We start from the raw sequence: 15,633 nt of genomic DNA on the forward strand, positions 1-15,633 counted from the left end.
GTGTAAGACCAATGGTTTGAGTGGGACCTTTTGAGGCCTTCCTGAGGCGGCACAGTGGGATGTGCCCATTTCCCAGTGCAGGGAAGACACATAGCGTGCGGTCATTTTCATGGGGGTCAGCTCTGCCCTGAGGCCCCATCCCCACTGCCAGCTCAGAGGTCAGTGGGCAGCCCTGCCAGGCCTCCTTTTACCCTGAGACCCATGTTCCCCTGAGCGGGAGGGGGCTGGGGGGGAATTGCTCCCTTGAATCTCTGTATGTCCTCATCCATCCATCCATCCATCCATCCATCCATCCATCCATCCATCCACACTCCCCGAAGCCTTGTTCAGCCATCCAGGCCAAGTCGGCCTGGCTGCTCTGACCACACCAGGCCCCAAGGTTCAGGCCAAAGGGCCAGGCCACCAGTGCTCATTGGTGCTTTACATCTGCAGAGTACCAGCCCCTAGCCAGCCCAGGGTTGGCAGGGCGGGGCAGGTACCAGCTATATCCTTATTACAGATATCTCAGGATTGTAAAATCCTGAGACCTACAGAGAGAAGGGAACTGGCCCAAGACCACACAGAGCGTGGGCCGGGGGTGAGGGGCTCCAGGCGGAGCGAGCCGGCAGGCAGGCGGAACTGGGCCGGGGGCTCATTTGCAGCTGTAGGCTGTCTGTTCTCACGGGTGCACTGCCACCCAGACCATCAGTAATGCGGATCAGCTGCTGTCGCCTGCTGTGCCCCCTCCCTTCTGCACCGAGCTTCTAAGCCAAACCCTCTCCATTACCTCCCCTCCTGCCAGCACTGACTCTTCGTCCAGAAGCTTCTGGGCCACCGCGGGCATGCCACTCACTGCCCCTCAGGAAGCCTGTGGGCACCCTGGCATCTGGGGCTCCCACGCTGTCACTTTTCCTCACACGCCCTGACGGCAGCCTTGAGGACAGGCTTCTCATGTCTGTGTCAGATGGGGCTCCACCTGCCGGCCCCCACCTCGTGGAGGTGGGGACCGTGCCTTCCTTCCCTCTCTGGGCTCTGCTGCTGGGTTGGGAAAGGCTGTTCCCGGGACACCGAGCAGGACTGCCTTGGATGACCCCCTTCAAGTTAATGGGTCACCCATTATGTCTCCTGGATCTTCCCGGGAAAGAGACACTCAGGGGAGGCCAGCCCCAAGGCTCCAGGAGCTGGTGGGGAAGGGGCTTCTAGAACCCGCTGGGGCTGATTCCATTTGCAGGAGGCCCCAGGATGAGCCCCAGCCCAGAAAGGGGGCCTGAGCTCAGATGGGCACACAACACCTCCTCTGAGCTGACAGGGAGGCAAGGAGAGTCCCCTGGGGCCTCGCTGGTCATGTGGGCCTCCTGTCCTCGGCCACCTCTCCACTCAGCCTCGTTTGGCAGTTCTCAAGCCATTCTGCCACCCGGCTGCCCAGGAGCCCCACTCGGGGGCTGGTGGAGGGGCCGTGCCATGCTGAGCGGAGGTCAGCCGCCCAAGAGGCGCACACACCCATGTCCCTGAGCCAGAGGGCCAGTCCACCTGCTCGTCTGACTTACTGCCCATCGGCACCTTATAAGATGAACAACAATGGCATCCTCGTGTTATGGTGGCGAAACTGAGACTCAGAGGAGGAATGTCCCAGGTCCAAGGTCATAAAGCTGAGAAGTGGCCCCTCTGGGATTGGAAAGCAAGTAGTCTGGCTCCAGAAGGCCCCAGCCCCGGGGCTGTGTCCCATACCTGGGGAGGACCCTGACACAGCCTCTCCCCCATCCCCCTTCCCAAGGACCCTAAGGCCTCAAGGGGTTTCCTGGCAACCTGGTCAGCCCTCCCCATCCCTTCCCTGGGTCCCCATTTCCTGTCCTGGGCCCAGCACCTCCTTCTCTCACCACCCCCCAATCAGAGCTGTTTGGCCCAGGGGGTCCCTGGAGGGAGCCTTTGGGCCTAGGGTGAGGGCAGGGGAGGGGAGTGCCTCAGGCTGGAGCTGAGCCTAGGCAAGGGGGCGGGGGTGGCTAGGCCACCCCTCCCTACAGTTTTCAGACCTCAAGGAGTCACCACGAAATTCCATTCTCCTGACAGCAAAGAAATTGAATCACTCTTGCCAAAGCCCGTGGCCCCCACAAGAATGCTGCAAAGCTTTGTCCTGCTGTTCCCAGACAGGAACTCACACCCAGGTCCCCCCACTCTCACCAAGCCTGCCTGCAGAGAGGTGCAGAAAACCCCCTGCTGGCCTCTACACCGTGCCCCTGCCAGGCTGGGCCACTGCCCCTCTCTACAGTTGCTCCTCCTCCTCGCTCCCCGAGTAAAATGCAGCAGTGCTTCTTGAGCCTCAACTTTCTTTCTGTACAATGGGCACATCACGCCTGCTGTCTGGTGCGTCAAAGGCACAGCAGCCAGGACTATGTAGCACGAACCGGGGAGCATGAGTCGGAGGAAGCAGGGATGCTCTGGGGTGCGGAGCAGGGGGTCCTGCCCCTTGGGTAGGGGCCACGGAGGGGTTGGCTCACAGGACCTCATCAGGTGGGGGTATGGGGTGGCATGGCTTCACGCTGCTGTCCCTCCTACCTCTTGCAGAACGCTCAGCACCTAGTGGGTACCACTTAATGTGGGTGCCACTGACGGAATCCCAGGTAAAGGGCACAGTTCATGCAACGATTTGGGGGCTTGATGGTTTGGGGGCTGTTAGAGAATGGGGAGGCGTTGCAGGGAGCAGCAAGCAATGGAGCTGAGGCCCATTTGGGAGGTACGTGGACACGAGGCTAGGACTGGAACTCAGGGGCCACGGGAAGCCAGCAAAGAGTTTGACCTGTGAGTGTGTGTGTGTGTGGGGGGGGGGAGGGGCGTGTGGGTCTGATTAAGCTGTGTGGTTTCTGAGTGGAGAATCAATAGAGCAGGTAGACTGGGGGCAGGGAGACCAGGGTGGAGGCTGCTCAAGAGGTCCAGCGGGGAGAAGAAGGTCGTGGAGGAGGCCCCCTCTCAAAATAGCCCAGAAATGGGATAGATAAGCATCGGTGGTGGGGCGAGGGACATGGGGTACAGAGACCCTTCAGACAGGAGGCTGGAGCTGTGCTGGGGCTCAGCGGACTGTTTGGGGGTGGCCACCCCGCCATCGGGTCCATTTCCCCCCTGCCCACCCCCACCTCTCCAGCTGACTAGAGGCTCCAAGGCTGGGCTCTGGCTGACGGGGGAGGGGTTTATGGCAGGAGGTGACTCCATGGGAGTCTTGTCACTTGGGCACAGCTAGCACCATCTGCTCAGGCATCTGCCTGCCTGAGGTGGCGCCTGCTAATTACCTTGGGGGTGGGTACAGGAAGAGGCCTGGGAACTCCCATCCTCCACCGCACCCCATCCCAGAGGGGCAAGGGGTAGGGCCCCAGGGCCCTGAGAACAAATGCGCCAGGCGAGAGTCTGGAACCCGGGCCAGACATTTACACAGTAAATCTTTATAGAGCACCTACTACGTTCCACGCCCTGTTCTCCGCAGTTGACATTCAAGTGGAGGGAAAGGGACCACGAAGGGGTGCCATCGGGCAGAGGTAAGCGCTATGAAGAAAACGGGCCAGCGGGCAGAGTGAGCGCTAAGGGGGGACCAGTTATCCGCGGTGGTTGCCTAGGGTCTCCTTAGGGGGGGATGCGGAGGAGCTGAGGGCGGAGGGGAAGGAGGCAGCCGAGCGCAGAGCCGCCCCCAGCCGCGCTTCCGGAAGATGCTGCGGGCGGGAGACTCAGACTTGGATTTCGCCACGGGGAGCCCTTGGCCACTTCCTCGCCCCTCGTCCCTAACCCTCAACCCAGGCTGTCGGCGCACATTCCTGCCGCCCCTGCTCGTGCGGTGGGCTGGCCCAGCCCGTGGGAAGGGCCGGGGGTGGGAGCCGCCGTGTGCCGGGGAGGCGGGGCGGGGGCACAGCTGGGCCACATCTGGCCCGAGAGCAGAGGGACCAAATGGGACAGAAGGCGGCCTTTCATCCCGCGCGGGGAGGGGCGATCTCGGTTTCTTCTCGGGGCTCCACGGGGCGCCCGAGGATTTCGGGGAACCAATCCTCTGCCCTCCGACGTTGGGCAGAGACGAGGACATTAGCTCGGGGGCTAGGGATGGAATTTGGTAAGGTGCTTTCTCGCTGGAACCTCGTGTCCCTACCTGTGGCTCAGGTGGCTAAGCACCTCCTCGATATTAATAAAGGGTACTCTGGACCGAGCGGTCAGGTCCACCCAGGCACCAGCCCTGTTACAAGGCCTGCGCCGTCCCTAGGGCAGGAAGCCGGGCTCGGGGAGGGGAAGTGTGGAGCGAGGAAGGAAGGACGTCCCCCGCGGGACGATTGAGCCCGAAGTCCCTGTCCCAGAATCCCCCTCACGGCGCCGAGAGCGCGCCCCTCCGCATGTCAGACGCCGGGTATAGCTCCAGCCGGCGCTGGTCAGCCTGGGTTTCCCCTTCAGGGCCACTGGGGCGGGGCGGACCTACATCCCCACGCCGCCCCGCTGCCCGGGGGGGCGATCCGGGCGGGGCGGGGCGAGCCGGGGCGTGCACGTGCGGACCGGGGGCGGGAGCCCACGACGCCCGCTCGGCAGTTCCCAGACCCCCGCCGCGGCCCCACGTGGGCTCTGCAGAGCATCTGGGGCAACCTGGAGAGGCCCCGCCCCAGGGCCCGGGAGCCAGTGAGCTCGTGCTGAAGGCGGGGCCTCACGGAGGGCCCCGCCCTCGGGGGGGCGGAGCCATGCTGGGGAGGTTTAAGAGCGCAGGACGGGGGCGGTGCACTGCTGGACCTGCCGCGGGACCCCAGATCCTCGGCGCCGGAGTGAGGGGCAGGGCGCACCGGGCAGGGCGCGTGGGGCTGGGCGCACCGCGCGGCCGCCACCCCACCATGCTCAAGCGCTGCGGCCGCCGCCTGCTGCTGGCGCTGGCGGGCGCGCTGCTCGCCTGCCTGTTGGTGCTCACGGCCGACCCGCCGCCGCCCCCGGTGCCCGCTGAGCGCGGTCGGCGCGCGCTGCGCAGCCTGGCGGGCCCCTCGGGGGCGGCCCCAGCTCCCGGGCTGGAGGCGGCGGCGGCACCCGGGGTGCTAGTCCGCGAGGTGCACAGTCTGTCCGAGTACTTCAGCCTGCTGACCCGCTCTCGTAGAGACGCGGGCCCACCTCCCGGCAGCGTCCCCCGCCCCGCAGACGGCCATCCGCGGCCCCCGGCTGAGCCACTCACGCCGCACGACGTCTTCATCGCGGTCAAGACCACCAAAAAGTTTCACCGTGCGCGCCTCGACTTGCTGCTGGAGACGTGGATCTCGCGCCACAAGGAGATGGTGAGCCCCCGCAGCCTGGGCAAGTGGGCAGGGGAGAAGGTGCCCTCTTGTCCAGCTGGTGGCAGCATCCGATGGGCGCCAGGCTGCATCTCTGTACAGCCACTGGGAATATCAGGGGGTAGTGATGCCAGTCCACCCCCTTCCAGCCCAGTTTTCCTGGTGGGGTCGCTCTCCCCATACGGTTGTGGAAGTGCGTGCTGGGGACCCATCCCCAGCCAACTTCCAGGGCCCTGGGTGGCCTGCACTGACCCTACACCAGCCACCAGTGCCTGGGGTTGGTGCCCTGTGATGCTTCTTGCCCCTCAAACACTGGAACTCATTAACGGGGCATTACTGTCCCCAAACCTCCCCAAGGCAGATTCTGCATGGGGCGTCACCCTGGGCTCATTCCCTTCCCTGGGAAGAAGACTCTTTCCTTAGAGGTGGAGTGGGGGGTTAGGACCCCTGGGCACAGAGCCAGTCCCATCCCCATCCCAGTCTTTGCAATGGGACAAGTCACTGTAGAAAATATTCTGAAGTTGGGGGTGGGCGTTAGTGGGCCCTGGGGAGTCCGTCTCAAAAGAAAGAGAGCACTGGGTCTCAGAGTCTGTTCGGCGGTCCTCTCTCCACAGTGCAGAAGCCTCTGGAGCCTGGAGCCTTGTGCTCAGTGCATCCCAGCTGAGCATCGACTTCCTCCACACACATAATAAAGACACACCCCACTTTGAAAATCTCCCTCCAGGCTGCAGCAGGACGGCTGGGTTGGGGCAGGACGAGGGCAGAATGTGAGCCCTGCGGGGGTTGGGGGGAGGATATCCCTGAGCTGGGAAACTCAAGGGACAAACTGGGTATCTGGGATGAGGGTGAAGGACCCTGGACCGGGCTGGGGGCTCAGAGAAGAGCCCACACTGCTTCCTCCCTGTTTCAGCCCTCGAGGTCTGGGGGCCTTCTGGCCTGGCTGAGCCCTGTTTGGGGGCAGGGCCATGGTGGGGTCCTGATGGGGCCTGGGGGGGCAGGGTCCTATCTGGTCCAAGCATGGGGAGGGGGCCCTGGGAACCCCATGGCAGCCTCCTGGGAACACAGCGTCCCTTTCCCAGGGGCTCAGCAGGCCGGCAGGCGGGGGCAGTGGGGGCTGCGGGTTTTGTTTGGCTGCTGGGCCGTTAGGATTCCCAGCGCCGGGCGGCTCTCACGCCGGCCGCTTGGGCAAGGTAACAAAGCCCCTTTCTCCAGTGGAGAAAGGCGTCCGGCCTCTTGTGTGCAGCTATGTGCTCCATGGGAACCGCCGCCGGCATGCTGGCCACTCAGGTTGCCTGGCGATGAGGGCCTGTGGGGTCCCCCACGTCCCTGAGTGACAGCCCTTGTGGGGCACCATCCCTGAGCCGGGCACCATCCCCCAGGACTCTGCTCCCTGCTGTGTGACCTTTGGCAGGGTTCAGCCCCCTCTGGGCTGCCACCAGCTCTGAGCACCCCTCGTCTTGGACTTTGGGGGCTTTCTCCAGCAGAGGGAATAGCGTCAGGGGGGTCTCAGGTACCAGTCCCAGCCAAGCTAGGTGACCTTGGGCAAGACCAAGGGCTTCTCTGACCCTCAGTCTCCTCATCTCTGAAACAGGGAAAGCATTGCCCTTCCAGTAGGTTGTCGTAAAAGAGGACTGGCAAAGCCTAGAGATGTAGGGAACGAGCCCGGGGAGTACTGGAGTCGGGGTGGAGGCCATCCCTCCCCTGGACCCTTTGCTCCCCCCCCCCATTGAGGGGCCACTTGGGTTTCCTTCTCACCCCAGGGCCCCCACCCAGGAGAGGCCGAATCTGTCCCCAACAATGGGTTCATGTGTCACAGCAAGCAGGAACCCCTCTTACGGTGCCCTGTGGGGGAGGGGTCCTTGAAACTGTTTCAGCAGAGAGACCTCCTCTCCCAGCCCTGTGAGGGGTGATTCAGACCCAGTCTGATGGGGGAGACTCAAGGAAGTCAGGGCCGCAGCGGGGGAAACCCAGAGAGGCTGTGTGAGCTGAAAGTGGGCATCTGACCCGTGTTGGGGAGGGAGGGACTTCCTGGAGGAGGTGCCATGTGAGCTAGACTGAGAGAAGAAAATGCCCCGAAAGGGCAATTGGGCATCTTGAGCACAAACATGGGGGGGTGTGCAAGAAACTTCCAGCAATTGGAGTGACTTGGGTGGGGGTGGTCAGTAGAGACCACACTGTGACGGGCCTTGGAGTCCAGGATGAGGGGCTGGGCCTTTGGCCCGCACTTTCCTCCCCCATCCCTCCCGGAGTGGGCCGGGCTGCAGCGGCTGCCACCGCGGCAGCCACAATTGTTGGGGGGGGGAGCTTGGCATCCTGTGTTTCTTTGAATCGCAGCTCCAGGAACAATGCCGCTTCCTGTGGGTGTCCCCCCGCCCACCCACAGCCAGCCCTGCGGCCTCGCTGCCCTGCTCTTCCTCCTCCAGCCCTGTCGTTTTTGGGGGAGTGGGGAGGGGTCTGGGCGGGGGTGGGGGGAGGGGTGTGTGTGTCTTGGCCCCTGGAAGGCATGGCTGGGGTGGACCAGCACCGCCTCTGCCCCGGGGTGTGACTGCAGACTTGCGGGGGGGGGGGCTGCCCCTCTCAGGGCCTCAGTTTCCCCACTTGTACACTCGGGTCGTAATGGTGCCCTCCTCCCAGGGCCATTAGGGAGATGAAAGAAGAGAGGGCGTCGGAGCACTCTGCTCTGGGCACCCGTGAGCTCTGGTTCCACCCATTGCACAGAGGGCGGAAACTGAGGCTCTGAGCAGTGGGTGAGGCCCGTGGCCGGGCAGCCTGTCCCCTCCCCTCCCCTCCTGATTGCTCTGATGTGGGGAGACCGGAGGCCCGGCACCCGCACACCCCACACCCCACGCCTCCAAGCACTCCCCTCTGAACAAAGGTGACTTTAATCTCCGTAGCCTTGGGCTGGGTTTTTAGGGCACCACCAAGCGCGCGGGAGAACAGGCCTCCCTTGATCTCATTAAGAAAGCATTTTCCTTTTAATCCAGTGGCGGCAACGGCGCGTCTGCACGGGCCGGCCTCGTCCTCCCACGGCATTCCTGGGCTGAGATGCTGGCGGGGCGGGGGCGCTGGATGCGAGTCTGTGCGTGCGGGCTGCCCTGGGGTGTCTGCTCTGGAAGGGGGGTGCGTGCGTGGAGAGGGTGTAGAAGGAGCCTGCCGCCCCCCTTAGCTCTCTCTAGGCCCCGCCAGCTTGTGACCTCACTGAGAGTGTGCTCGGGTCTGGGCTCAGGCTGGGCAAGGAGCTGGGGCTGCCAGTTGAGGGTGGGCACCGCAGGTGAGTCCCCCAGGTCGCTGGGTTTGTGCTGTATGCCAGGCCTGCACACGCCGGCCCCTCCCTTCCACCCGTTTGTACACAGAAGGAAACCGGGGCCTGGTGGGCACGGAGGTGGGGGGTCTCCGGCTGCCTGTGCTCCCAGCACCCTCCACCGGGCCTGGGCTTTGCACTCAGCCACGCCTGGGTGTGCTGGGCGGCACGCGCTGGGCGGGCCAGGCAGAGGAAAAGGAACATTCCTCCCCGTGTGCCGACGGGCCCAGGCGGGCGCTGGCAGCTCCTGGCCCCTCCCCGTTGGTCCCCCCCGCCCCCGTCTTCCGCGGAGCGATCCTGGCAGGGGTGGCCCTGTGCTGGCACAGGTGGAGCCCTGATGTGGCCTTGAGCAAGGCGAGCAGCAGGCGGGGCTGCTAGGCTGCATGGATGCTGGGGGCACTGATTCCTGCGCTGGGGCACGAGAGGTTTCCCGCCACAAAACCCTGCGGACCGTGTCTCCTCAGGACCCTGGAGGCTGCTTTGGCTCAGAGAAGGTGACCGCTGCACTGGCTGGTCACGCAGCCCGGGGTGCGAGGGAGGCCCCGGTGTTGAGGGCCCAGCCCGGAGGACTGCAGGGCTGTGGCCACACCCCAGCCCGCCGGACCTGGTGCCCAGCCCGGCCCAGTTAACCAGGCCAGCTGTATGGTAATGGGCTGTGCGGCCACTCCCGCTTAACGCGGCCGAGTTCCCCTCACAGCGCGGCCCAGGACAAAGCTGGCGGACGATGCCTGGTGATTCATCCTCCCTCCGGGCCCTTTGTCCGCCAGGGCTTGGCGGCCGCCCAGCAGAGGCCTTTGTCCCCGACTGATTGAGACTTGGCTTCCCAAAGCGGACCTCCTCCGCCCGCGCCCCCCATCCTCCGCCCCTCCCACAGGCGGGGCACTGTGTCAATAAGGGTGTGTGCCCCGCCAGGTGTGCAGGACGGGCCGGGCCGGAGCCGGTTACCTGGCGGGTGGGCGGGGCACCGCACCTGGCTCGTGCCGGCGCAGCTGCCGGCTGACCTTGGGCCCAGCTGTCGAGGTAGGGGGTGGGGTGGTAGGGGGTGGGGTCTTCCTGGGCCCCCGGCCCACTTCCACTCAGGGTAGGCACTTGAGCCCCACTCTGCATATGGGGAAATTGAAGCTCAAAGGTGGGGCATGGGTGTGACTGAAGGATCCCTGTGAAGCCGCAGGGTGCCCAGCCCTGGACCCCACGGTGGCCGGGGGCCGGGGCACAGAGTTGCCTGTTCAAGGCCGTATTTCTCCCTGCAGACGTACATTTTCACGGACGGGGAAGATGAAGCCCTGGCCAGGCGCACGGGTGAGCCCTGGACATGGGGAGGCAAGGGGGGGCTCCCGCCCAGAGGAAACCCTCCCCTCTGGAGAGGTCACCGAGGCCACGGGCCTGGGAGGGCAGTTTACTCAAGGGGTTTGCTCAACGCTCCGCCCCACCACTCGCCCCCACCCCGCCCAATTCTCATGCAAATGAGGCCCTTTCAGCACCCGGGGCCCTTTGAGCTGGTGTGGCGGCAACAGGTGGCTGGTGCTGGGAAAAAGCCGCCTGAATGGGCAGGGGCGGGGCGGGGCGGGGCCCCCAGGAGGGGGTTGGGCTGGGGGGTGAGATCGCCGGGCCTGGGTCCTGCTCGAGGGAGGGGTTGAGGGGGAGGCCACTGTGGGCACGGCTTGAACCCAGGGCGCCCCGAGACAGACTGCCACCCACCCTCTCTTTCTCTGCTCTCGCGGGGCCTGCTGTGTGACCCCGGGCCAGGCCGCCCTCGCTGAACCATCTTGGACCCACTCACAGCCCCTCCCCTTGTCCGCAGGCAACGTGGTCAATACTAACTGCTCAGCTGCCCACAGCCGCCAGGCGCTGTCCTGCAAGATGGCCGTGGAGTATGACCGCTTCATCGAATCGGGGAGGAAGTGAGTGCCGGCCTTTGGCTGGGGCCCGGGGGCGTCTCCCCTCAGGCTCCGGCCCTGGCAGTTCCCCCCCACCACACGCCCCCCTGACGGCCCTGCCTCGCCCCAGGTGGTTCTGCCACGTGGATGACGACAACTACGTGAACGTGCGGGCCTTGCTGAGGCTGCTGGCCAGCTACCCGCACACGCAGGACATCTACCTCGGCAAGCCCAGCCTGGACAGGCCCATCCAGGCCACAGAGAGGGTCAGCCAGAGCAAGGTGGTGAGTGTCCCGCCTACACAGGCCTGCGCCGAGCGGGGCGGAGGCTGGAGGTGTCCCTGCGGCCAGGGGGGAGGGTCTGGGAGTCTCACCGTGTGCCCCTCCCGCAGCGTCCCGTCCACTTCTGGTTTGCCACCGGCGGGGCTGGCTTCTGCATCAGCCGAGGGCTGGCCCTGAAGATGAGCCCTTGGGCCAGGTGAGTGAGTTCCTTGGGGCACAGGCGAGGCTGCCCCAGATCCCAAGGTCCCCCCACTGGGGGCCTGGCTTGATTCATCTTCCCAGCACCAGTGTCCCCAACCTCACGTGTACTGGCAGGGTGAGTCGTCCCACCACTGCCCACGGCCACCAGGGTGGTCAGCACCCAGGTTGGGCAGGACCCCTTCCTGCGTCCGGTAACCCCCAACTCAGAGAATCATCTGGCTGGTGTGGAGGAGGGGGCTGTCCTGGGGCTCAGGGAGGTGGGGAGGTGCCAGCGTGAGAGCCCCTGAGGGACACAGGCCGGGCTGCACCCTGCTCCACCGGGCATGTGCGCCTCCTCCTTGGGCCCGGCCAGGTTGACGCTCTGCCTGGTGGGCTCCTGCCCAGCTCCCGCCTCGGCTCACTCCGGCCCTCCGGCCCTCCCACAGCGGAGGCCACTTCATGAGCACGGCCGAGCGGATCCGGCTGCCGGACGACTGCACCATCGGCTACATCGTGGAGGCTCTGCTGGGCGTGCCCCTCATCCGCAGCGGCCTCTTCCACTCCCACCTGGAGAACCTGCAGCAGGTCCCCACCTCCGAGCTCCATGAGCAGGTGCGCTGCCTAGCAGCCCAGGAAGGGATGGGGACGGAGGAGAGCGGCTGGGAGAGGAGGGAAGGGGCAGGGTGGGGTGGCATTGGCACCCCTCCCAGCGTCACTGTCCCTCCCCCTGCAGGTGACCTTGAGCTACGGCATGTTTGAAAACAAGCGGAATGCTGTCCACATTAAGGGCCCCTTCTCAGTGGAGGCCGACCCATCCAGGTGAGGAAACTGAGCCCCAGATGGGGGCGGGGCTCACCTAGGGTCCCTTGGGGTCTGCTGCAGCTAAGCAGCATGACGAAAGAGTACCCCCAGGAGCCTGCTTGGGTGGAAGAGGGCCCCCGGTGCTGTGAGCTCAGTACCCGCACCCCACACGGACGAGCCCCCCACTCTGTCCCCACAGGTTCCGCTCCATCCACTGCCACCTGTACCCGGACACACCCTGGTGTCCCCACACTGCCATCTTCTAGCAGCTACGGCTGAAACCCTGTCCCCGGGCACCCCTGGTATCCAAAGGGCCCGGGGACCCCTGTTGTGCCGCCCTGGCCTTGGCATTCGAGGCTCCCCCCAGGGCTGTGCGCGTGTGTGTACTGTGTGCCCATCCGTGTAGCAGACTGCTGGGCAGCTCTGCTCTGCCGAGGAGCAGGCAAGGCACCGCCTGTCTGTCTTTCCATGCTCCACCCCAGAAGGATTTGTAAGTCAGAGGTCACTCTGAGGGCAGGTTTATTATTATTCTGGGGTCTTTGGGCTGCACGGGGACCAGGGGCTGCTCTGCAGCGATGTGCAGGTGCCTTTACATTCCTGCTGAGCGCAGGCCCAGCGCTGCAGGCGCCTGCCCCCTGGGATCCCGGCTCCTCCTCAGAGCCCCCAGGACAACTTACCATGCTCAGTGCTGTGAGGAAGCTGGGTTTGGGGGGTGTGGCCCGAGGCCGCTCCTCCCACTGAGCTCTGGCCTGGGTACCTGGGTAGCAGCAGCACCATCCCGGGCAGGGGTCTCCCCCGCTCTCTTAGCCATCTTCCCTGTGTGACGGGGAGTCAGCTGAGGATCTTACCTCCTCTCCAAAGTAGAGAGAAAGTCGCCCATAGTGGGTGTGTCTGTAAATATTGTGACAGTATTTTTTACTGTGCTTGTTTTTCGAAAGGGGGTGGGTACAAAGTAGGGTGTTTTTGTCTGTGTTTTCGGGGGGTCGGGGAGGGTGCTATTTTATCTTTTCTGTGGATCAGAAAAAGCAGAAGCCAAACTTGGGGTAATCTTTGTTGTTAAAGCTGATGGAAATGTCTAACACTCTATGTATTTATATGTCGTGGTATCTGGCCTCTCCCTGCCTACCTTCTGCATAGAACCTGTCTCCTACCAGCCCAGCTCGGCGCACCTGACCAGTGAGGTGTGTTTTGTCTTCTGTTCTTCCTTCTGCAAAGACATAGCTAGGAAAGTGAATGATAAGGGAAAAGTTCTCAGGGAATTGAAGTGTGTTGCTATGGTGACGTCCTTTGCTGCGAATAAAGATGCTCTTTGGGGCAACCTGGGCATCCTGGTCTCGGCTGGAAGTTGGGCCTGAGCTGCAGGTTCATGGAAGCTGCACCAGGGGGGCTGGGAGCTTGTTTGCACTCGTGTGGGGGAGGTGTGTAGAGACCTCCAAGCCAACTATTGTGGGAAGGGAACTTGGGATCTAAATAGCAACTTCCAGGTACCTGAGAGGCGTGACCAGCCCAGGGCACCCTCGGACATAGGGAAGACCTCTGGATGTACAGTCTCACTCCGACAAGCAGCTCTAAGACTCGGTAGCCCTGGTCTGTGCTGGCCTGCCCCTGGACAGCCGCCAGAGGGTCCAGCCCTCCCTTCAGGAGGACAGGGGCTGGCTGTGGCTTGACCTGGGACCTCCTTACCCAGCTTCATCTCTGTCACAAGCCCACAGAGGCCACATTCTTGCCCCATTTTGCAGATGGGGAAACTGAGGCTTGGAGCAGGTTATGTGATGCCCAAGGTCAGGCAGCTGGGCTGGTGAAGAGCTCAAACTCCGAGATCAGGCTGACCTTGGATCCTGGCCTCACCGCCCCCCCATGCTGTGGACCCTGGACGGGTCCCAGGAGCCTGTAGACCCTGGACGGGTCCCTGCCCTGTTTTCTACACAAAGCAGCTCCTCCGGCCCTTCCTCAAATCAAGGCTTTGTGATGGCAGGAGCGGGGAGGGGCTGCTCTGGCCTCAGCTGGGGAATCCCCTCCTCCCACCCTCCCAGGCAGCCTGGGGCAGCCCTCAGTTCCTCTTCCTCAAACTGAGCCTGGACACACACACCCCTCCCCCGCCCCCACACCTCCCCCTCCCCCCGCACCTCCCGGCCTCCAGCTGCCCCAGCCCCACCCCCGTGGGTACTTGCTAGGACCTGGGGCTCCTTGTTCCCTATGACCTCCTCGCTCCCCTCTGCCCCACGCTTAGCCCTGTCAACACATCAGAAAGCAGACAGTGGTTTGAAGAGCACCTCACTTCCCACCCCTGAGCTGGGGGCAGAATGCCAGCCCCTCCCGGTCCAGTCACCTCCTGGTCCAGTCACATACTCAGCGCCCCCAGCAGGCCGGAGAGGACCCCTTCCTCACAGCCCTTGCTGGTGCCTGCCCTGTCCTGGGGAGCAGCTGGCCAGGGCCTGACCCCAGCTGGACCTTGCATGGCCCTGAGTCAGCAGCATGGTTTCCAGAGCAGCTGCCCTGGGGGTGTGGCAGTGACTGGGACAGTGGGAGGGAGAGAGGGCCCCTCACCATCACACTGACCCCTGCCTGGGGGACACCCCCAGACTCCCCTCAGCACCCACTGTGTGCCAGGCTGGGTTGGGGCACGGCAGGGGAGGGGGGTCACAGCAGCACTGCTGCCACCTGTGGGCAGAGGCCATGGGCCTCCTTCCTGCCAGCGTGAGTCACAGGAGCCTCTGCCCTGGCAGAGTGTGGAGCCCGGGCCCCAGCGCCCCTCCTCCAGCAGCTGGCATTGCCTCTGCACAGAGCTGGCGGGACCCCGGGGCAGAGATGTGACCGGGGCAGGTGGAGTCTGCCTCAGAGTTGGGGCCATCGGTAGGTCACAGCTGGTCCAAGCTGTCCCCGCGTGGGTTGGGGGCACCGAGCAGGGGGACGGCAGAGCAGGAGCCCAGGATTGGGGGGCAAGCCCCGCCCCTCCTGGAGCCTTGACCTCCACCTGGAAAGGGGGATAAATGTAAGCGCCGCTGAGTCCCGGTGCTCTGGGCCTGCAGGGGTCGCAGAGGGGCACAGACGAGCAGCACCTCGCCCTTTCCTCTTACACAAGAAGCTGAGGGAGGAGGGAAGGTCTCCCTCCTCAGAAGGGGAAGCAGGTCCATGAGGCCTTACAGGAACCGGGCGGCCCGATGTCTTCCATCCGCCGCCCTCAGGGGTGTGCAGGGGGGGCTCTCCCCCCGCCCCGAAGATGAGTCATGGAGCAGAAGAGGTGACCTCCCTTCTCCTGCAGGCACGACTGGGGGCAGCCATGCCCCACTCTGGTGGCATCAGCGCCCCTCAACCACATGCTGGGCTAGTGGGTGGTTGGAGAGGGTCCTGGCTGGGTTGAGGGGCTCCATATCCCCCACTCTGGCCCTCCCAAACTGCCCATCACTTGTGGGCTTTCAAAAATAAAAAGTAAAACCGCAACCACTGGGGCTGCTGGGTGCTCCCCCCCGCCCCCCAGCTTCCCTGCTGCCGGCGGGTGAGTGCCGGGGTAGCTGGCCAGAGCAGAGGCTGAGCCAGGTCTCGGAGGGGCTGAGAAGGGTGCCAGGGTGGGGCCCGGTGGGGCCCCTCCCTGCTCAGTTTAAACAAACTTCCCTTCAGCTAGGCCATCACAGCCAACTTCCCCCGAAGAGGCACATCTGAGCTGGAGTGGGAAGCAGAGTGGGGAGAGGAAGATGTTCCAGGTCTTGGCACAGCCTGGGCAAAGGTGCAGAGGTGGGACCTGTCAGGATGCCTGGGGGGCTGGGAGACAGGATGGCCTACAGACTTCGGTCTCCACGACCCTCCTTCCCCTGTTCCAACCACCGTGGAGCTTTCCATAGGCTCCATCCATGGTTCGAGAGGCCTGACCTGCTGGAGGCTTCAGCCAGTCCTGCCCTCTCTGGGTCTGGGGTCAGAGCGGAAGGGGGGCGGGGAACCAGTGCCAG

At 64.3% G+C, this 15,633-nt stretch overlaps 1 protein-coding gene across 1 annotated transcript; it reads left to right on the plus strand.

Annotated features, from left to right (window-relative positions):
• Positions 1 to 4,823: 4,823 nt before the first annotated feature.
• LFNG (LFNG O-fucosylpeptide 3-beta-N-acetylglucosaminyltransferase) lies at positions 4,824 to 11,955 on the plus strand (the record flags this gene model as incomplete). Its single annotated transcript, XM_079719766.1, has 8 exons — positions 4,824 to 5,252; positions 9,801 to 9,849; positions 10,352 to 10,451; positions 10,558 to 10,711; positions 10,819 to 10,904; positions 11,335 to 11,500; positions 11,622 to 11,707; positions 11,889 to 11,955. The coding sequence occupies 8 exons, from the start codon at positions 4,824 to 4,826 to the stop codon at positions 11,953 to 11,955; spliced, it is 1,137 nt and encodes a 378-aa protein (XP_079575892.1).
• Between the last annotated feature and the right edge of the window lie 3,678 nt (positions 11,956 to 15,633).

This window comes from Hyperoodon ampullatus (genome assembly GCF_949752795.1).
Source record: "Hyperoodon ampullatus genome assembly, chromosome: 14".
NCBI lineage: Eukaryota > Metazoa > Chordata > Mammalia > Artiodactyla > Ziphiidae > Hyperoodon > Hyperoodon ampullatus.